This window comes from Panulirus ornatus, chromosome 58, assembly GCF_036320965.1.
Source record: "Panulirus ornatus isolate Po-2019 chromosome 58, ASM3632096v1, whole genome shotgun sequence".
In the NCBI taxonomy this organism is placed as follows: domain Eukaryota; kingdom Metazoa; phylum Arthropoda; class Malacostraca; order Decapoda; family Palinuridae; genus Panulirus; species Panulirus ornatus.
This window is the reverse complement of record NC_092281.1, coordinates 12,914,660-12,937,171: the sequence shown is the minus strand read 5'-3', so window position 1 is coordinate 12,937,171 and position 22,512 is coordinate 12,914,660. Positions and strand designations below refer to the sequence as shown.

The window sequence follows — 22,512 nt, the reverse complement described above, 5'->3', positions numbered from 1 at the left end:
TCCTCTCCTGGGCCGCACATCATCGTCGGCCATTTAGCACAATTATCGTACCAAGGTGTCTATCCCATGTAGGAAGGGAATCAATGTCTGGGGAGCACTTGGTACAGTTTATCCTGCCTTCTCCATGCAGGAAGCTAGTAAATGGCGAGGGATCACTTGGTATATAGTTTATTCAATTCTTTACCCATATGGTGGTATTTTGTAAGATGGGCCCAGAGTACATAGCGTGTTTCAAAGAAACATACACTTGAACTAGCAGTTATATAACATATTTTCTCAAAACTAAGTACTTGAGCTATATTAATATCAGTGCAGGGTTTTCAAGTTATAGTTGTAACATGAGTTGTACATCTCTCGTCACGAGTGTTAGAATCATTCTACGTATTTCATCCTTTTCAGTAAATCTATTAATTCTATTTCACTGCGGTTATCTCAAAGGTGTACATTTCATTATTCTATGTTAATTGTTATGATATTATGTGACGCTTCTTACATAGACACATCAAACATTGTCCTCTTCACAAGAACGTTATGAAATAGAAATACATTAACATAGAACCAACTATAATTCACGTACCAACACAGAAACAAAGAAAAAAATCTTAAGAAACTGTTTTACGAACAGAGAAGGAAACCAATTATATTTACGACAACGTGGAAGCTGCATGCAAACACCCGCCACTAATTGCAACACAAGGATTCTTTTAGTTTAATTTTACTACATATGACAAAATCATATAGATAACCTTTACCTCAAAAGTATGAAGGGAAAATATCTTTATTCGCTGATGAGATGAAACCGCGTTAAAGATTTTTAATGTACTTAATTTTTCGAACTCAATTCTTTATTCTTTCAGTGACGTTCCAACCCCACTGAAGATGAAACAGATCATACATTCCCACCAACACTTGTAGTTGATGATACAATGTCTTAACCATACAATGTTCCTGTGTTACAGTGACTGGGTGGAAGTAAATGTGGACACTACATTTATGGCAACTTTCTGACAGAAAATCTACTGTGGTTGGATACTGTCACCTGATCCCTCTCCACTGAACAGACGTACTGTTTTTTGTTTTAATCACCGGTTGAGATAATTGGTTCCCTTTCCTGTTGTTTGTGGAAACCTTGGCCATACCGTGAAACCATGCTGGACTGTTACATTATTCAGGGCCAGAGTTGTGGCCAGGTCGAAGCACAGGCGATGTGGTGTTACACCAGAGTCACGCGTGGAGGAACAATGACCGTGTCCACATACACAAGGACCCAGCCTTTGAAAAATGAACAATAACAGTGTTCACACACACCAGGACCCAGCCTTGCTTACTTCACTTTTATTTTATGTTTGACCCTGAGCTCTGTGGTTCCCATCACTGGTTGTTACAGGGCGTTACAACGACAAGAACGAATCAAGGTGCACGTTCTGGTTTGTATCTGCTAACAAGAGACTTTATGGTTATTATAGCGATTGGCTTAATTTACCCGAGTGTGTACTGAGACACACTGTAGCCTGTCATCTACTAACACACAGTGTAGCCTATGGCCTACTGTAGCCTGTCATCTACTAACACACAGTGTAGCCTGTGACCTACTGTAGCCTGTCATCTACTAACACACAGTGTAGCCTGTGACTTACTGTAGCCTGTCATCTACTAACACAGTGTAGCCTGTCATCTACTAACACATTGTAGCCTGTGACCTACTGTAGCCTGTCATCTACTAACACAGTGTAGCCTGTGACCTACTAACACACTAGCCTATCATCTGCTATGACACACTGCAAACTATCATCTTTTAGAAATCTACTCTTGACATTATTTTTTTTTCCCTTTGCCATAACGTGACGTCTGAAAACCACATAAAATAACAAACTGTAATTGCTGTTGTATGTCAGCCTAGAAAAACAATATATATATATATATATATATATATATATATATATATATATATATATATATATATATATATATATATATATATATGTTCTCATGTCAACACTGGGTAGACGGGTTCTGTAAAATGGTGTCATGACACAGGAACTGGAAACACTAGAGAGTTTCTGTTGCAGTATATGGTATTACCACACATTGGACTGTATACCTCCTGTGCCAGTCCTTAGAATCATGTTCACCGGTTCTCTATATAAGACTCTTCTGATCAGTGTCAGGCAAGAGTTTTACGGAACTCTCTTAAACGGTGTCACACCTGTGTTGTGGAGACATCACACTATCCTGTTGTGCAGCCTTCTTTCACACCTGTGGCACACCTGTGTTGTGGAGCCTTCACACTATCCTGTTGTGCAGCCTTCTTTCACACCTGTTGTCTTGTAGATCAATCACCTGTTCTCTTGTAGACCCATCCCTCATACCTGTTGTGGGGGCATTGACACTTGTGTTGCTGTAGAGCCTTTCTTCACGCATATTCCTATGTAGAGCCCTCTTTCACACCTATACAGCTCTATGTGGAGCCTTCTTTCACACCTATACAGTTCTATGTAGAGCCTTCCTTCACACCTATACAGTTCTATCTAGAGCCTTCTTTGACACCTATACAGTTCTGAGTGTCTTTACACCTGAACTCTTGTAGAGCCTTCCATCACACATGTATTGCTGTAGATCTACGTCTCCTCTCACATGTGATGTTGCAGAGCCTTTCTTCACACCTGTTCTACTGTAGAGGATTTCTTAACACCAGGGCGTGTACTTAGGGAAGCGCTCCCACAATGCTGGGGAAGGAGTCCCCAAGTACCCGGGCCATCCTGCTGGGGCGGGTACCGGGGTACTCCCGCTCTACCATGCTAGGGCCGATACTGGGGGACTCCCGCCCCCATGGTGCCAGGGCGAGTATTGGAGTCCTCCTCCCTCTCCTCTACTGTGCTGGGAAAACACTTGCCGGGGGCCAGGCCGGCTGGGCTCCTGGGGACGAATGGTTTCACCCAACCAGAGTTTCAAGGTTGAAGAGGTGGCCGGGAAGCCGTCCTAAAGCTGGTTTGGTCCTGTGTTGTTCGCTGAAGAAGTAGTTAAAATTTCGCCCCCTTGTACATATACCACCAACAATACCACAAAATTAAACCTTACTCCATGACCAACCTGTTTCACCTCACTCCACGACCGTCAGCCTAGCCTCACGCCACGACCACCTAGCCTAGCCTCACTCCTCGCTCAGCCAGCCTAGCCTCATTCCACGATCAAGCATCCTAGTTTCACTCCATGATCATCCAACCTAGTAAACCTCAACTTACCATCCAGTCATGACCATCCACACTGTCATCCTGCCTTGCCTTACGATGTTACTACCCAGACCCAACTTAACCCCACTTCATTCACCATCTAGCCTAGCCTCAGTCTATGACCAATCTAGCCAGGCCTCACTCTATACCTGTCCAGTTTATTTTCACTCCATAACAGGAGTTCCACTCCCGGACCCCATCGAGAACATGAGGCGTTCACCCCAGGACATCAAGGCTGTTGAGCCAATGACTTGAGTTCAAATTCCGGTGTTGGTTTAAGACGGCCACACAGTACAAGTCAATGCGCATTATTCATGCAATGACTGATACTCTCAGTGCTAAAGAAAGAAATCCTACAAGATTGTGACAAGTGATTTCTCGAATGTATATTCTGATTACATCATCATGTTGGAGTAAACTTATATATCCATGTGAGATGGCAAGGTTCCTGAAGCATTCCATGTCTAATTTTGGGTCCATAGGGTCTTGTGATCCCCTATGGCGCTGATATGGTGTTCCAGGAAGCAGCCACCTACCTGATCGTGCGTTCTGAGTTCCTAGAAAGCTTTCGAAAACCCACATTTTCTTGCTTCTAGGAAATCATTCGGGCTCTCTCCTCCTTCGAAAGGTAAGAGCCAACTGTCATGAAACACAGGGCGAAATTCAAGAAATGCAGTGGCAACCAGGAAGAGTAACGAAAGAACACCCTTCCCTCACTATAACCTGAGGCAAATGTATCAATGATGCAAACCACAAAATAAAACACTAAGAACAATCACTGCCTGCCTAGCCAGCACAAAATATTCAACACACACACACAGGGGAAACAGAGATCCCAGTATAATCTCACCTCACAATTCTCGGCGCTCATTTCTAAGCAACAGCTCTAGTTAACCCCTTCGACTCAAACAACTCCACAACTAACTACCAACACCGAGGTATAATTGACTTGTTTAACCCTGCCTTGTACTGCAGCAATCTCTACTCAACAGATCCCCCAACGTCCATCAAATGCGTCTCGTTTGTCTACCGCAAACACCGATTCAACATAAGACCTTTTTCGTCCATAATTTTAGGTAAAGGACTGTTCTTACATCTATTGGTATGACCTCTGGGACAACTCGACTGATGTAGTTAGCAGTTTCCTTGTGTGTCTTTTCTGGATCTGGTACACATGCTTGCTGCTTGGGAAGGAGTTTATGTGGATAATAACAACAATGCCACTACCTTCAAAATATATTCACTGCTGCCCCTGATACCAATTCAAGTGAGAGGATAACAACGCAACTACAGCAAAAGTTTGAATTAACGTGCCGACCTGAGAGATATGGTGCTGTGCACTACTATGATCATTTTGGGCTAAAAGAACATCAGTATGGAAGGCATGTGACCCATACTAGATCATACATGATACTGTAATTACTAGAATACAGCTTGGGCACAGGTACATTCAGCTGGTCGCGAGAACCCATGATCCTGAACATTCCAAGTGCCTACTCCAGCTCGCAAGTGAACACACAGTAGGACGCCTAATAAGCTATTCACCAAATAGGTGATTTCAGACCTCAAAGCATCGATTACTTTGTGACCACTTAACTGTTAGATAGTAATATCATAACACTAATATCTAAAAGCTAAATGTGTTGAGATTTGATGTAATCACGTACTGTGTACGTTCAACAACTACATGCCCTGTATGATACGTACTTTAATCTTTATATTATTGTCTGTTATCAGTAAGCTCAGTGCGAGCACATTCTGTAACTGCGTCCCATAGGTGTTGTATCTTTGACCTTTTGTATCGGTCATTGTAAACAACTCTACACTTCACTGTCCAAAAAAGATAAGTGGCAAATGTTTCTCCACATATTCCTTTATTACTCTCCGTATGAACATGATGCTCTGTATATAAAAGACTTTTCTTATACTGTACATGCTTTGTCTTAAAGTTGTCTATGTTACGATCAGTATCATTCACTATCCTGTAATGATGTATCATAATACATTTTGTACCCCAGACTTGCCTCCATTGACGAGAGTACCCCCTCTGGGTCCTTTGGTCCGCTCGTCTACCGGTCAACCTCCTGTGTCCATGTACTGTACCCAGAATACGCTCTACACTTGCCTCCACCTACCTCCACTACGTTCCCTTATCCACACTATGCTCTGTCTATGTACATCTCGAAAATAAGGTTTTCAAATGAAAAAATGTGTTAAGAATCCGTAACCTGTAGTTATCATATTTCTAATTCAAATTCTTATACCATCAAAAAATTTATTGAGCTTACTGTGACAAAACTAATCACTGAAAGCATGGGAAGAGGGTACTTGATACAAAGAGTTTTTCTCATGGAAAAAAGTCAAGTTAACCCGTTGGGTACATTACTGTACGTCAACAGTCATTATCGTACACCAGTCACGTGCTGCACCGTACGCCTGGCAGCAGCTGTCTCAAACGCTTAAATATTCCCTCGAAAGACCTTCATCTGCATGTAGACAGCCTTTTGCAATAAACATGTCATAAATGACCTACACTTGGAGCACTTGAACTACCCTTAAATCCATGCAACAGTCAATCAAATGGATGATAAACAGTGAAGCACTTAATGAGGTGGGTCATCAGGTGGGCCATCCCGCCAGGCCTGCCCGCCAAAAGCCCTACACGGCAGCATGGCTGGACACCAACCCCCAACATCACTAGACTCCACCTGGATCACGCCAAGTGGACTCTCTCTAATAAGAATGTATTCATAACTCGACCATAGCATGACCCTAATGGCGTAGCAAGGTTATGTAGGTTGACATTGGTCTCAAACAATAGAGTAGTAACCTCACCCACCTGTAGTAGGAGGGTGTGGCAGGGCAAGGGACACACGTGGGGATGGTGTGGACGGAGCCAGGGCTACCATCCACCACCACAACTGTAATCACTTGATCTTCATAATTAATTCTACTGGTTTACACGTACAGGCTACTTATAATGATCCTGGTCTAAGTACACAAACTAGTCATAATGTTACTTAGTCTACAGGCTGGTTAAGACGCTATAGTGCACATAAGCAAACTGAGTCTGATTGGTAAAATATTCTATAGATTCCAGTTTCAGGTCTCGTGTTGTGGCCTATGTCTCTCCTGTATTTTACACCATACAGCTGCTACTGGGGTAATCCTGTACTTGATGAATACAAACTATGAGCGTCATCTTCGAATTGTTCTCCCCAACCCGCATGTTTCTATAGCATTCAAATGCGTGTGTTTACTGTTCGCCATGTTCATCATGGCCAGTGAACATAATGAACACGACCAGAGGATACAAGTATCCAACACTGTCGCCAAGATTCCCTCATCCTCAAATCACACCATACGAATCATCACCACCCACCGATGGTCATCCCAATATTATCGTCTCCAGGTCACCTTCACACTCACTACCAGTCTCCGGGTCAGAATCATCACCACCCACAGATTCATCCCAATATTATCGTCTCCAGGTCACCTTCACACTCACTACCAGTCTCCGGGTCAGAATCATCACCACCCACAGATGGTCATCCCAATATTATCGTCTCCAGGTCACCTTCACACTCACTACCAGTCTCCGGGTCACCATTAAGCTGTCACCACCACCTTCACCAACTTGTACCCGTGTGGAATATTTCCTTTGGAGGTAAACCAAAATATACGTGTCATGGCATAACATTACAGAACCCAGGTTCCGTACCATTCATGGTTGTATGACCTTGCCTGACCTTAATGACTTGGTAACCTGATGATCATATATGACCTTCCGTGATCTTGTCGCTGATGGATGTTAATTAGTCTTGCCGACGTGACCTTTGTATCATCTTGTAAGACCCCCAGTGTGTCCATTTAAACCTTAGTAACATCACTGAACCTACACCTGGATGTCATTTGGCCTCGTCTCCTCAGTGGTGGACCATATGACCCATGGTGTCTGGGTTGTTATGGATACATGTGAAGGTACAGCGGGGCCCGAGGGTGGCCGCCTGGGTTGGTACCCCTGGCTGGACGGGACGCCACGTGACTGCTTCCATACCTCCAATGGCATGGATTTATCCCCCTTTTCAGAAGAATTCTATTTGTATTTCCTAATTACTTCATTTTTGAGCTCTTCACTTTCCTTGTCGAGTGGGTAGGTATTTCGACTGAGGTTGAAGTGAGGGATTGGAAGTAATTCTCTTTCGTTAATGCTTGGGGTGGTGGTGGCAGTGCTAGGCAGCCTGCGGGCAGGCACCGGCTGGTAACAGCGACAGCCAGCGTCAGTCTGTTGTCAGCAGCGGTGGTCAAGAGGTTCTTCCAACATGACAGGTAAGTTGCATCTCTCGTTCCTTGCCTTCAGGCTTAGCGCTGGTGGAGGCTGCAGTGTTCGGGCTCTACTGTCACTGGAGATAAACCCATCAGTCGCTTTCAGTTGTCGGGAAAATCTCTTAAAACACTAATATTATGTAAGAGGCTTAAGCGTCTACACTATACTGGATATGAGATGACACTGATAATAGGACAAAGAAAGGTATGTCACCCAGTATGCAGAATTTACCGACACTGGTAATCATACAGACAAAGGTTTTACATCAACTAGAAGCTGTAAGATTTCACAGGATCACAAGAACACAAGGGATTTGAAGAGGAGGCACATAATATTTGTGCCCCGCCCTCCTCGGACAGATCTTCAAAAAAATGTAACGAAACCTTATGTAATATACATACAGTGGGTATTTCTGATTGAAAATGGACAACCATGACCCATCGAAATTTGCAATAAAGTCACCGTCGATACGAAACATCTAACTGGAGAACTATGTAATCTCTTGCTATTGTCAGCTTCCACTGGCTGACACAGGGTCACTAGTGGCACCCACCCGCTGACACCCGACCATATCCCGTCAAGATCGGAATGACAATGTTCAGAGAGACGTTGGATTCCCTTATATTCGTGGCCATGGGATAATGATTTTGGCATGTATTGACCACAGGGGAATGAGCAGGAACCACTGTTGACCAATGACCACTGGGGAGTGGAGATCATAATGACCACTGTGAAGTGGGTAAGAGCTAATGTTGACTTTACCACTGGGGAAGAACCAGTGTTGATCACCGCAGAGTGGGGAGGAGCAAGTGTTAACCTTAATAACCACTGGAGAGTATGAAGTGGCCAGCGTTAACAATATTAACTAACGGGAAGTCATTGTTGACCACCAAAGAGTAGGAAGGAGCCGTTGTTGACTATCAGGGAGTGGGAGGGAGCAAGTATTGACCATATTGACTATGAGGAGGAGGAGACAGTGTTGACCTAGGAAGTGGTGAACCAGTGTTAACTTAAGGGACCACTGTGGAGTGGTCAGGAAGTGGTGAGGAATCAGTGTTAACTTCAGGGATCACTGAAGTAGCCACTGTTGATAGTAACTAATGGGGAATGATGAAGCCAATGCTGACCACAGTTACCACAGGGGAATGGGGAGGAGCCAGTGTTGACCACAGTGACCAACGGGACGACTGGGGTTTGGGGATACGTTTTGACATTAGTGATAGTGACCACTGGGGAGTAGGAAAGAACCATTGTTGACTTAATGACCACTGGGGAATGGAGAGTTGCGAGTGGTGACCATAGTGACCCACTGGGAGGAACCAATCCTTACCATGGTAACACTTGGGAAGCGGATAAGAAGAGGGGAGGAGCCAGTATTGACCAGTGACGTCTGTGGGGTAGGAAGGAGCAAATACTTACCTCAGTGACCACTAGGGAATAGCCTGTGTTGACAGTGGTAACCATTTTTTTTTGAGGGGGGGGAGTTAACGTGTTCACCACAGTAACGTAACAGTAGGGAGTTAGGAGGCACCGAAGGTGACCCCTAGGAGTGAGGGGGGAGACAGCGTTGACGGAAGTGACCACTTAGGAGTGATGAACCACTGTTGACTACTAGGGAGTAAGGAGGAGATAGGGTTATACTGGGTGAGGTCTTCGGGGGGGTCTTCTAACCCCATAACCCGTGCTGAGCCCAGGTTGTTGCGTTGGGTCGATCGAGGAAGCTGTTAAGAAGCCCCAGCCATCAATCAGGCCCGCATTTCCCCCACCAACCTGGCTGGTCTCTGGTTCACTTTGTAGGTACTTGTACAATGCACTCCTAAACTTCTCTGCTGTGCATCCCATGATGTTTGTGATAGTAGATGGCAAGGTGCTGAGGATTCGTGGGCCCCATATGTTTTAAGATGTTCTTTCTCCTTGTACACTTTATAGTTCCGCAATTTCATCCGCCTTTCGTGAAAGAATGAACGCCTTGAATAAATATTATTCTCTTGTTGACCATACAGACCATTCAAGAGTGAGGAGGAACCAGTTTGGACCTCAATAAGCGCTAGGAGTGGGGAGAACCTAGCGTTAACCATAGTAACCTCTGGGGAGGAAACAATATTCGTAATGGTTACCGGGGAGTGGAAAGGAGCCAGTTTTGATCGTTGTCATCATCTTTGATGGTACAGACGTGAACTGTGTTCTTCGGGTGTATAGTAACATGACTTCTGGAAGCCTCATCAGCATTGTATTTCTTGTGTTGCAGAGGAACGTCGCGGTGCAGTCATCATCGAAGGCAAGACGAAGATTGTGCACGAGGTACAGGGTGACCCAGGTCATGTTCTGGTGGTGAACAAGGACCGTATCTCGGCTTGGGATGGTGCCAGGGCACACGACCTGGAGGGCAAAGCTGCCATCTCCAATGCCACCAATGCCAAGGTCTTCACTTTCCTCGAGGAAGCTGGTGAGTCCTCAGTTCAAGTTGGTAATAAGAGAAACGGCACCGTTTCATAAAGACTTCTAAACCGAGTCCCAATGGTGGTTGGGAATCGACTACTACCAATGCCTATTTGGATGGCATTGTTCTGATATCTTCCAGAAGGACAATTTTTGGATGCCTTCTCTAGGAATGAGCATAATTCAGACGCTTTCTCCGGGAGGGAGCATAATTCAGATGCTTCCTCTGGGAGGAAATATTTTAGGATGCTTTTTGAGGAAGGAGGCATCATTGAGATGCTTCCTCTGGAAGGGAGCATCATACTCCTGAAACATCCATAGAATTCCTCTTAGATTTGTTTGACCTAATTTGGATGCTATAGTGTACTCCCATATAGTTGAAAGACATCCCTTATTCTTGTCATCCTTAACCCCTTAACATCTATGTAAACTTTCCAATCCTCAAAATTCATGTTTCCAAGTTATTGAAAAATGCATTTAACCATATGACATCAAAGTTATTCATATAAAAATGAAAAAATAATCACCTTAGAAATATATTTTTTTCAGAAATATACAGAACTGTTTAGTCATACTGTAATAAGACAGTATGTTACCAATAATGTTCATGCCTTGATACTCCCACAAAGTAGACAGCTGACAATGTCACCCAAAGGCTACCATGACAGCGGCCCTACCAACACTGCCTGGTTATGATATTCCTCCTACCTCTCCCTAGAGTTGGTAATCTGCCAAGCTGCAGTCACATAACACTAGCCCAATGCATAGATAAAATTTTGTTGGTGCTATGGAAGACAGTGGATACTTAAAGCTGTAGTTGATAAAATGATGTCCAAAATTCTAAGCATGTATGCTTCATACCATTATTAGCAAACCTGTAGTAGGAAAGGGACCCCTTTATAGCAGTTTAAGGGTTAATGCTTTAAAATTTTTGTTCCTGACATCCTATTCTTTAATGTTTTAAGACTTAAATTTGAGTGGTATTTCTTATCCCCACAGGTGCACAGATTTATACATAGAAAAGAGATTGGTTTTCACTTATTATTAGTATATACTTACCACACATGGTTTTACAGGTATCAAAACATCATGGGTACGATCATGCGACAGCACAACTTACATAGCTCGGAGATGCCATATGGTGCCTCTGGAATGGGTTACACGTAGAGTTGCTACTGGATCATTTCTACGCCGTCACACTGGTGTCTCGGAGGGCTACAGGTTTACACCCCCTAAGTTGGAGACATTTTATAAGGTAGAGAATACTGGTTATTGTTTCTGTTGTATTGTATCGCCTTATGAATGCATAATTTTGAAACTTTATATCTTGTCATGAGTACTATGTGACTTACACAGGATATATTTTGTTGTAAAGGCCCCAGGAATAATAAGAGTATTTCATATTCCAAATTTGATTGTTTAGACTTTTTATAGTTGTTTTTACACAGAGATGATGGTTATGCAAGCATTTTCCAGGAACCTTAATGACAGAATTAAGGGGCTAAATACATAAAAATTTACTTGTAATGGGTGACCTGTATGGATTAGTAAACTCTGGAGGAAACATAGTCTCTGGAGATTATGACTGTGGTGAAAGGATAAATGGGATGTATTCATCAATTTGTGTCTATATATTATTGTTAGTTAGGGTATGGTTATATTGTACATGGTTAAACATTTGGAGTGTCAATTAGGAAGCAGGGAGAATAAGTGTTCAGAATGTTAGAGAGCTAGGAATGGAGCCTGTTTAGTAAAACAAAGTAGAATAATATTTGAATGTCTCACAAAATTATCATGGAGTTCACACTCTAAAGCCTACCTTCAGTTCAATAAAGAGAAAGAAAAAGGATGAAGAGCAAATGACGGTAAAAGGGAGGAGTGAGTTTTGTATGAAATTTTGGCATGAAGCTGATAGGAGCAGAAGGGTAATTTTGGAGAATAAATAAAGTCAAGGATGGATGTTACAAATATCTTTAGCTCAGATGTTATAACACAGTAATGCTAAGACTTTAGCTGAATCTCATGAAATGATCAGTCTTAAACAGGGTTTGTGAAACTAACTTCATACTACAATCATAATTACTTATTTAAGCTTACAGTAGATCTTATTTTTCTGTTTTCTGTAATTACATGAATGTGGGTGATGAACATAAACACAAACTTTGCACTGCTGAACATGAATACTGTAGTGAATTATTTACCTGCCTTTGTAGGTCCAGCAGCACAACAGCAACGTTCCCCATAAAACCGCATCTTTTGACTCATCACATCCACCGATCACCATACCTTTCCTAGAACATAGATGAAATAAGCATATATATATTACATGGATGGTTTTAACTTCACTAGAGAAAGAGATTGCTCTGGTGGAGTTTTGTCAAAAAATTTATATGGTTTTTTGATGAGACCACACAAACTGTATAGTTAAGGAAAAGTGCTGAGCAACAGAAAGAAATGTTACCACAATAAGAATTTTCTCTAGTAAGATTTTCTTGTTGATTCTGCCCTTTTAACTGGTTTAACCCAACCTATGACAATGTGGAGTCTGATACAATTCCTTTTGGGAAAGATTATGGACTAAATATCTTGTCCTCGCCCAGGACATATGACTCTGAGCTCATGGTCGATAACTTTGGGGTCATTTGCACTACTGACCCATAAAAATTGATGAAATTTTGATGTCCACTCCCCAATCAGATCTCTCTTGTATTTTGTTAGATGCTGTACACCAACAGTCCAACCAAGAGCTTCACACACATCACAACACATGCACAATAATTTCGTTCCAGAGTCGGACTTTAGTCCTGGCTCTAAAAAGTCCACACCTAAGACTGTTGTCATTGGCATAAGTTACCTAGGTTTCATTCTGTAACATCAATTCCTGTCTAGATATACTTCAATAATATGAAGTTACCTCAAAAGATTACAAAAGTTGCTCTACGCACCAACATTTCCATTATCAATTACTTTTATCAGGGCCTTAGAATTCTGTTATAATTATTCCTATCCGAATAAAAGGGGAAATGCAGTGTCAAAGTAACATCAATAATACAGGCACCCTTCAATTTATACAATAGTTATGTTCTTGTAAATGGTCAAGTAAATCAAAAATACATGTCAAATAATGTATATAATGGAGATTGGGGTTTTGTTAATAAGACAGTATTGAATATCATATTAATGAAAAACTGCGGTATACACTTACTGAGAAATATAAAATACTATAATATGTATGCTGAACAATGAATTATTTTAATAGAAAATAAACTTTTGAATCCTGGTGCAATCTCATCTTCACAGGAAATGTACATTTTCAAAGGCTGTTTGTCCTGTTAGTAGTTTAGGATACATTGAATATGGTCTTTAACTTATCCCATGTAAACAAAGTTTTGGAGGAAAGAAAGGTGAAAATTTTTACAGAAGTAAATTTCTCTATTTTTCATAGTATGACACAGTCAGACAAACTACCATGAGGGATGTAATTCTTTATTGCCATCTTCCTTTTAGTGAATACTTAAGTAAATTCAAGGATAGATTTATATGTTCATTGAAAAATATCAGCATTGTCAAGGCCTTACCAGTCAGTGTTTTGAGGGAAATAACCATTATTTTTCTCGACTTTGTCCATAAAGACCACGCCCAGTATCTTATCTTTAACTAGGATGATGCCAACCATGACCCACAATGGAGTGAAGAACAAGTTCTTGAAGCAAAGCTGGACATTGGGGGTGTGGTGATCGGTCGAAATGAGTATGACATTATGGCAAAGACAACAGTGGCAGTGTTTGAGGTGCTGGAGCGTGCCTGGGCTGCCCTAGACTGTGCTCTCATCGACATGAAGATAGAATTTGGAATTGATGCATTAACGAGTAAGTGTTTTGATAGGACAAGTGCATGCTTGTTATTACTGATATTGAGACATGAATATTTTGTTAATACAGAAATGCAAGGAATCAGTAAGTACTTCAGGAACAAAGCTTGTGATTAGGACAGCTTACTTTAGTTTGTGTAAGTAATTGGCTTGGCAACATGGAACAATCAGCATTTAATTTGGAAGTAAATGACTGATTAAGTGAAGTAACTGCATAAGGGAGGCTTTCATTTTGATGGACAGTGTTACCTATTGGAAGATAAGATTGACTCTGGAATCATTTTACCAGAATATGTCTTTTCCTACCCTTGCCAAAAACTATTGTTCCTTTACATCAAAGCATTTCTTTGGCTTTACTTGATAACATCACTGCCCCAACAGGACTTCTAAGACTCTTGTAGCAAAATTCCCTCATCAGAAGCTAGAATGTTTTTCCCAATTAAAAGGAATATTCACCAGCATAGAGCTTTGTCCTGTTGTTGCTCCCAACAGATTTTTTCCCACACAAGTGTTATTTCCCTATTTTAGGGTAAATTGGTGCATTCCATATTTTATAGTAAATTGTTTTCTTTATAGAGGATATCCTTGTCTCTGACACAATTGATTCTGACTCTTGGAGACTTTGGCCTGCTGGTGACAAGAGGCTCATGAAGGACAAACAGGTGAGTTAACTTAAATGTACTTACTTTATACAAGGTGTTTGCTTCCCACTTTAGCAAGATACATCAGCAATAGATGACACAAGGGTCTCAATTTTGCATCGACTTTCAAGTCCTCATTTACAATGCACTGAACCCAGATCACACCATTCAGAACAAGCCCCAAAGACCACTCCTTAGTTTCCCCAGACCATGTCATGTGCCATGGTTCAGCCCTGTAGTAGCATGTTTCCCCCAGTATGCCATATTCCTTCAGTTTACACCTTTTGATGCATACCTCTCATTTATGAATGTTCATATCTGACACTCAAAACCTGTTTCACTTCTTCCTTATGTTTCCTCAGTCTTCCACTCCATCTTGCCCCTCTATATCTGACTCACAGATCCTCTTAGTCTGTCTTTGGGAATCTTCTCCATATATCCACATCATTTTGGCATACTATGAGTCATCTCTTCATCAAACAGTGCCTATTATCATACCTCACTCTGACACTTTCATTTCTTGCATGATCATCTCCCCTTACACTGCTCATTGTCAACAGGCATTTATTTCTAACATGTCCACCTTCTTCTGTTCCTCTGAATTCTGGGGCAAAGACTTTCATCTGTTCAGCACCATCTCTGCCGTAACAGACTATGACCTCTCCTTCCACACACTATTCAGCGTGCCCAGGACTTTTGCCCTCCCCTCACCCACCCTGTGATACTTGTCAACTCCCAGAGGTTCTGTCTGCTGCCAAATCCACTCTCACTTCCTCCAAGTTTTCCCCATTCACACTCAATGAAACCATCCTATCCCCTTCCCCATCTATAACTTGTTAACTTAATTTTATTCACATTAACTCCTAACTTCCTTCTTTTGTACACTTTCCCAAACAATGATACCTGCTTCTCGAGGTTTTCTCAATTTTTTCACCATAGTTGTCATCTGCAGGTAGCAGCTGACTCTCTTCACCACCTCCTCACATATTGTAAACCTGACCCTTTTTCAAGGCTTATCTTTTTTGGTTCTTCACTGCTCTGACCATGAATATATTAAACAGCTATGTTGACATAATACATCCCTGCTGCAGACCAAACTTCACTTGGAACCACTTGCCGTCTACCCTCATTACTTATGCACATATCTTACTCTCCAGATGAAATCTCCTCTGCATCAAGTAGCTTACATCCAATACCACATGTTCACAGCACCTTCCGCAAGGCATCTTTTTCATCCATATTGCATGATTTCTCCAGGACCTTAAAAATATTGCCAGGGTGATATTGCAACCTACAAATTGTATGTCTTAACACTCATCTTTTAATGCTTCTCATGATATTTCTGTGATCTGCCTCCATATTGGCATTCTTTATGTGATTAATTTCAAATCTAGTTATGACTTCAGCCTGTCTTATCATGGTCATGTTCTTTACAGTTCTACCGTAATATGGAGACTGTGACTGAGGAGGGACTGAACCAAGTCAAGCGTAACTTCCAGTGGGTAGCTGACAGGTTAGATTCCTTCATTCCCAAGCCAAAGGGATTGGTAAGTGATATATATTCATTTTGTGCTGTAACACTTAGAAGTAATGTTTGATTCTTTGCCTAAAGTGTGTGTCATTGCCACTTCATCTATTATCAAATCAATATCAATGACCTCTTTGCTGGCTAAATCCATATACATGGCATATTCATCTGAAATATCTTTAGCTTTAGTCAAGTTTCATTATATCCATCCCTCTCTATTCAAAGTCTACCATTCCTCCTTGTATCTTCTACATTATGCTGATCAATTAAAACTTAAAATAAATTTTGCATGTTGTGGTAAATGCACATGTATTTTTTTCTAACAAATTAGCCAGATAGCATAATTTTCCTTTTGGTTCCAGGTGGCAGTATTGATGGGTTCACCATCTGATGCTGCTCATTGTGAGAAAATCCGTGATCACTGTAAAAAGTTGGGTGTTCCTTGTGAATTACGTGTCACTTCAGCTCATAAAGGCACTCAAGAGACCCTTGCTATCATTGCACAGGTATGTGCTGTCAGGTCAAAACAAAGATTAACATAGGCAACTTTCTTGAAATATTTTTCATGTAGATGTCTGATAGACACGTAAACTGTTCATCATGAATGCTCAAAAATCACTTTGTTTCCATATTATGATTAATATGGTGATGAGCACTTACACTTTTAGCTTAAGACAGGTATAGTTATACATTTTATTACCTAGAGTTTTGTTGTTTTTTCCCTCACAACAGCCTGGGCTGGGCCTGTGCTGCTTGGTTGGGTTATTTTTCGGCCAAACTGTTGGAAGCCGTACCCCGTAGGCCCATGTAGCCCCACAACAGCATGACTGGTCTTTTACATTTTATAGCATTTTATATAGTTTACTTTTAAACTGATGGGCAGCCAGGCCGCTGGGCTATGTGGGGCCACAGGCTGTGGCTTCCAACATCTAGTTCACCCTATATCCCAACCCAGGCTCTGGGTTTAGAAAATCTTGAAGACTACATTAGGTAAATATCAGATTCTTATTGCTAAAGAAATTGATATGTGAAGCATACTATTTCCAAGGAATCTGTAATTTTATGATCCCAACTGCGGTGTTTGTATCCTTGGACTGTTTAGAGTTTCATGGATGAAAGCTTGGGACTTTGCTCACAGGTGATTAAAGAATATTTTTCTCAATGTTGACAGCATTAGTTACCATGATGTGTATGAGGGATGAAATCATTACTCATGTTGGAGATGTAACCTGTCATTCTTCTGTTTTCTTCCTTAGTACGAGGGCCTTGGCATCCCAGTGGTCTTTGTTGCAGTTGCTGGTCGGAGCAATGGTTTAGGCCCTGTCACCTGTGCGAACACCTGTTGTCCTGTCATCAACTGTCCACCACTCAAGCCTGAAGATGCAGCACGAGATGTCTGGTCTTCACTCAGTCTGCCATCTGGTAAAACATATTTTTGATATACATGACAGCTAGAGATGATATGTGTTCAAATGAGGCCATTGTTCATTTGCTTGAAATCCAGCCTTGTTAAAGCAGGAAAAGCTATTAGGCATACTTATTTCCTTCCTCAGGAGTTCTTTCTATCTTGAGGAGGCTCCTGCAGTACTCTGGAAGCTGGCTACATCCTCTGGTTAGGACCGTAGGTCATAAAGTGTTGTGATGTGTGTGTGTGTGTGTGTGTGTGTGTGTCCATGTGTCGAGAGTACAGGGCAATTGAGTAGCAAGTGCTCGGTATCATCTTTATGGTAGTTGCACCACGGGCATGAAGGGCCTTGGCATATATTGAAACTGTGTTTGTAGTGTTCCAGTGATGGTAGATGTCCAGGACAGTGATGGAAGAGTGTGGCTTGTGTTTTTCTGTGGAGTGTGGTTTCTGATGTGTTTACACCTGGTGGGTTGGAGTTTTAAGACTAAGTTGGGAGGTTGATTGTTAAGTGTTTGTCTGATAACTTTGTGTGTGTGTATTTTTTCAGTATTATGTCTGTTGGGGTGGGGGAATCTGTGAATAGCATTTACTGAAGTGGAAGGTAGGGGTAAGTTTTTCATTTCTACTGTGGGGTTTATGTTTAGTTATAAAGTGGGTTAGATAGGATAGGTCTAGTGCTGTTGCATAGAACAGAGTGCTGAGCATGTTAAGGTGGGACTGTATTGGGAGGATCTTTGTTTCATCATGAAGCTGTTCTGTGTTTGTGGGCGTTAGGCAGCCAGTGATTGTTATAAATGCACTATTTCATGTGGTTTGTGGCTTTGTTATATTTCCTTTTGAGAGTGTGGAAGATGAGGCAGGTGATGCAGTAAAGTGAATAAATATTTATTTCATACATGCTCACTATTTCCTCCATAAGTGAGTTAGCATCAAGAACAGACGACAGCCCTAGAGGGAAAATTCCTCACTTGGCCGTTTGGCTCTGTTGCGTTCCTAAATATCATTCTTCACCTACTGCCCATGCTTCATTTGCTGTCACCTTTTGCCATTCTACCCTTCTTGTATCTCTTCTCACAAGTTTAGTTTCCAAGATCACTCATTTCAACAACTTTCCTCTCATCCATATAATTTCCTTTTCCTAGAGCCTCTACAAACCCCCACCTTTATCTCCACCAAGTAATGATCAGACAGTCCAACAGATGCCCCTCTCAGCACATTAACATTAACAAGTCACTCACTCATGGTGCACAAGTTTTTTTTTTTTCGCTGTCTCCCGCGTTAGCGAGGTAGCGCAAGGAAAAAGACGAAAGAATGGCCCATCCCATGTATATACATACACGTCCACACATGCAAATATACATACCTATACATCTCAACGTATACATATATATATCCACACACAGACAATACATATATACACATGTACATAATTCATAGTCTGCCTTTATTCATTCCCATCGCCACCTCGCCACACATGAAATAACAACCCCCTTCCCCCTCATGTGGGCGAGGTAGCGCTAAGAAAAGACAACAAAGGCCCCATTCGTTCACACTCAGTCTCTAGCTGTCATGTAATAATGCACCGAAACCACAGCTCCCTTTCCACATCCAGGCCCCACAGAACTTTCCATGGTTTACCCCAGATGCTTCACATGCCCTGGTTCAATCCATTGACAGCACGTCGACCACGGTATACCACATTGTTCCAATTCACTCTATTCCTTGCACGCCTTTCACCCTCCTGCATGTTCAGGCCCTGATCACTCAAAAGTATAATAATGATTTTTTTTTTCGTGTTTGCTATTTCCTGCACTAGCAAGCTAGCACCAGGAAAAGACAAAGAAATGCCTTCATTTTCTCATGTCCTTTTCTCTAACTTTTATGTATAATGCAATTAAACTAGAGCCTTCTATCCACAACCATGCCCCACAGACCATTTTGTGGTTTTCCATGACTGCTTCATATGCCCAAGATCAGCCCACTGATAGTATATCAGTCCCTTGTAAACCAGATCGCCCCAGTTTGCATATCCTGTGCATGCCTGACACCCTTCTGCATGTGTAGACCACGAGCCGTGAAAGCATCTTTCACTACCTGCTTCCACATCTTCCTTGGCTTTCCATTTTTCTTTGTTTCTTCCACTTCTGACATATATACCCTCTATCCTTACCTCACTCATCCTACCCATTTCAGCACATCCTCTTCAGCACTCTCATGCATTCCCTCTTACTGTCATACTTTTGTTGTATCATTTCTTATTCAGTCAACCCTCCTCACACAATATATTGTCCTGAAGCATTTTATATCCAACACATTCACCTTATCCTTTAAATTTTTGTTGAAGGCCTGCATCTCGCATCCATACAGTACTGATGTGGCTGTTGTACCATCAAATATGCTATACCATCAAACAATTTGTAATTTGAATAAGAAAGTTTAGTGTTTACATAAGTATAGTAATCAGTTTTCAAAAAGTATGTAAATTAGTCATTTTACTATGTTGCAGGTATGGGCTGTGGCACTGTCCTTTATCCTGAGGCAGCAGCTCAGAGTGCAGCCTCTATCTTGGCCCTCACTGACCATGTCATATGGGCTAAAATCCGTGCCAAACAGCTCAATCTCTGGATCTCGCTCAAACAGCATGACATGAAGATGTGCCAGACCAACTAGAAAGAGTAATCATCAGCTCAGCCTCGCACTGACATACCCAAGCTTTTACTCATGTAGACGCTTGAGCATACTGGTATGATCTTTGGGTATGATGTTCAGGCCATTGACCTGATCCCATAGGTTATAGGCTAAGCCATCATACCTAAGGGCTGCACCGTCATGCTCGAGGATTGTGCCATTATGCTCATGGGTCACAGTGTTGTGCTCAAGAGTTACACTGTAATCAGGGATTAAGCAGGAAAACTGGAGAATGTGTTTGTCTGACTGGAGGCAGCTTTCATCCTTACCATATTTTGAAGGTGAAATTCTCTGCAAAGAAACCCAAACTTTGGCTGTCACTGAGGCAGCAAGATTGAAGGGTTTACCAAGTAAATTAAAAGTAATGGACACTGTTATGGACACTTTTAAAAGTCTTATATTGACCTGTAAAGATAAATTTTGTAATCTGCTTTTTGAATATATGTTAACATGCAGCAGGTTTATTTAATCCTCGAAATAGGTATTTGACTTGGACAATGCATGCAGAATTTTTATACACAAATGGAGTCTTATGAGATTGGTGAGAGGACAAAAGGGAAGGAAGGAGTAGCATTATGCTGAAGCAGGAGTCGTGGGAATGTGTGATAAAAGTGTATGAAAGTGAGCCCTTGGTAGACTGATGTGGGTAAAAATGAAAGTGGGTTGTGAGAATGTCATTATGAATGCATATACACCGAGTAATGAGAGACAAGTGTTTTGGGAACAGCTGAGTTAGTGTCAGGTTTTGATGCAAGAAATCAGGTATTAGTGATGAGAGGTTTAAATGCAAAAGAAAGCAGTGTTACAGTTGATGATATAAAAGGATGACATCGAGTACTCAGTGAGGTGAATGGGTATGGTGAACGGCTTACAGAGATTGTGTTGAAAATGACTGGTTTAAAAAAAGGGAGATACACAAATATACATATGTGAGTAGGAGAGAAGTAAGTAGGCATTATTGGATTACATGAGTGTACAAAAGAGACTCTTGGATACAAATGTGTTGAGAAGGGCAGCTGATGGAATGTTTCATGATTTTGTACTAAAGAGACTCTTGGATACGAATGTGTTGAGAAGGGCAGCTGATGGAATGTTTCATGATTTACCTCATGGAGGTGAGGGAAGATGTGTAGAGATTTTTGGGAGATGAAAAGACATTGGGTGTGAAGATGACAATGAAAGTGAGCAACCTTGGGAAAGAGACTTAGCAAGAAATACCAAAGGAGACTGGTTTTACAAAGGGAAAAAGTGAAAGTAAATGAAACTAGGGGAGTGGGTGAGGAATGGAAGCTATTTAAGGAAGAAATGCTGGCATGTGTGGGAGAGGTATGTGGAAGTAGGAGGACTGGCAGGTAAGAGAGGGTAGTGAGTGGTGGGATGAAGTAAAATTGCTTGTGAAAAAAAAGTATGAGAAACAAGGAAGGAGTGGCCATGATTAGGAGCAGTACAAGAGAAGCAGCAAGAGGAAGGTACAAGGATTGAAAAAGAGGGCAAACAAAGAGTTGGGGTGAGCAAGTACAAGGAAACTTAATTGAGAATAAAGATAGTTTTGGAAGGTTAATGGTAAGAAAATGAGAGCAAATGGGAACACTGGTGGAGGCTAATGAGGAACTGATATCAGGTAGTGATGAGGTGAGGAGATGGCACGAATGTTTTGGGGATTACTGAATGTTTGTGGATAGGGTGGTAGATATAAGGTCTGTGAGTCGGAAATGTATGTGAAGTGAGTTGGTCATGGAAAGTGGTTTAGTGGGGAAAAGAGGAAGTGATTGCCTTGAATTAGACGAAATGTGGCAAGGTGGCTGTAGGGGATGATATTGCAGATGAATTTCTTAAGAATGGTGAAGCCTGTTTGTTGACTGGTAAGTTAGGATTTCCAATGTATATATGGATCATGATGAGGTGCATAAGGATGGGTGGAATGCATGTACAATGCCTATGTATAAATGGAAGGTGTACAGAGGTAAGTGTTTGAACTACTCAAGTATAAGCTTATTGAGAGTACCTGGTAAGTTGTACTTGAGAGTGATGAGTGAAATGGTGAATGCATATACAGAGCATCAGACTGGGGAGGAAAAATGTGGTTTTAGAAGTGATAGAGAATGTGTGGACTAGAGTTTTGCTCACTAGACTTGTGTGAGAGAGAGAAACAGTAGGATTTGTATGTGGAATTGATGGATCTGGAGAAAGCACATGATAGGGTTGCTAGAAATGCCTTGAGGAAGGTCTTACAAATATACGGTGTGGGAGGAAAGCTGCTAGAAGTTTTGTCAACAGTGTAAAACATGTACATAAGTAGGAAGAATGGAGAGTGAATGGTTCCAAGTGAAAGGTGGTCTGCAAAGGGTATCTGATGTCACCATATATATATATATATATA

General features: G+C 41.6%; 1 protein-coding gene across 1 annotated transcript; it reads left to right on the top strand.

The window, feature by feature from the left end:
* The first annotated feature begins 7,420 nt into the window (after positions 1 to 7,420).
* On the top strand, positions 7,421 to 20,587 carry Paics (PAICS bifunctional enzyme). Its single transcript, XM_071695302.1, has 9 exons — positions 7,421 to 7,559; positions 9,806 to 10,003; positions 11,073 to 11,251; positions 13,658 to 13,865; positions 14,444 to 14,529; positions 15,945 to 16,055; positions 16,399 to 16,542; positions 17,293 to 17,458; positions 19,951 to 20,587. Exons 1-9 carry the CDS (start codon positions 7,553 to 7,555, stop codon positions 20,112 to 20,114), a joined length of 1,263 nt encoding a protein of 420 aa, XP_071551403.1. The 5' UTR covers positions 7,421 to 7,552; the 3' UTR covers positions 20,115 to 20,587.
* Positions 20,588 to 22,512: the final 1,925 nt, after the last annotated feature.

Coding starts and splice junctions, on each gene's coding strand:
- Paics (XM_071695302.1), top strand. Junction 10,004..11,072: donor CACTTTCCTCGAGGAAGCTG/GTGAGTCCTCAG, acceptor ATGGTTTTACAG/GTATCAAAACATCATGGGTA. Junction 14,530..15,944: donor GGCTCATGAAGGACAAACAG/GTGAGTTAACTT, acceptor TGTTCTTTACAG/TTCTACCGTAATATGGAGAC.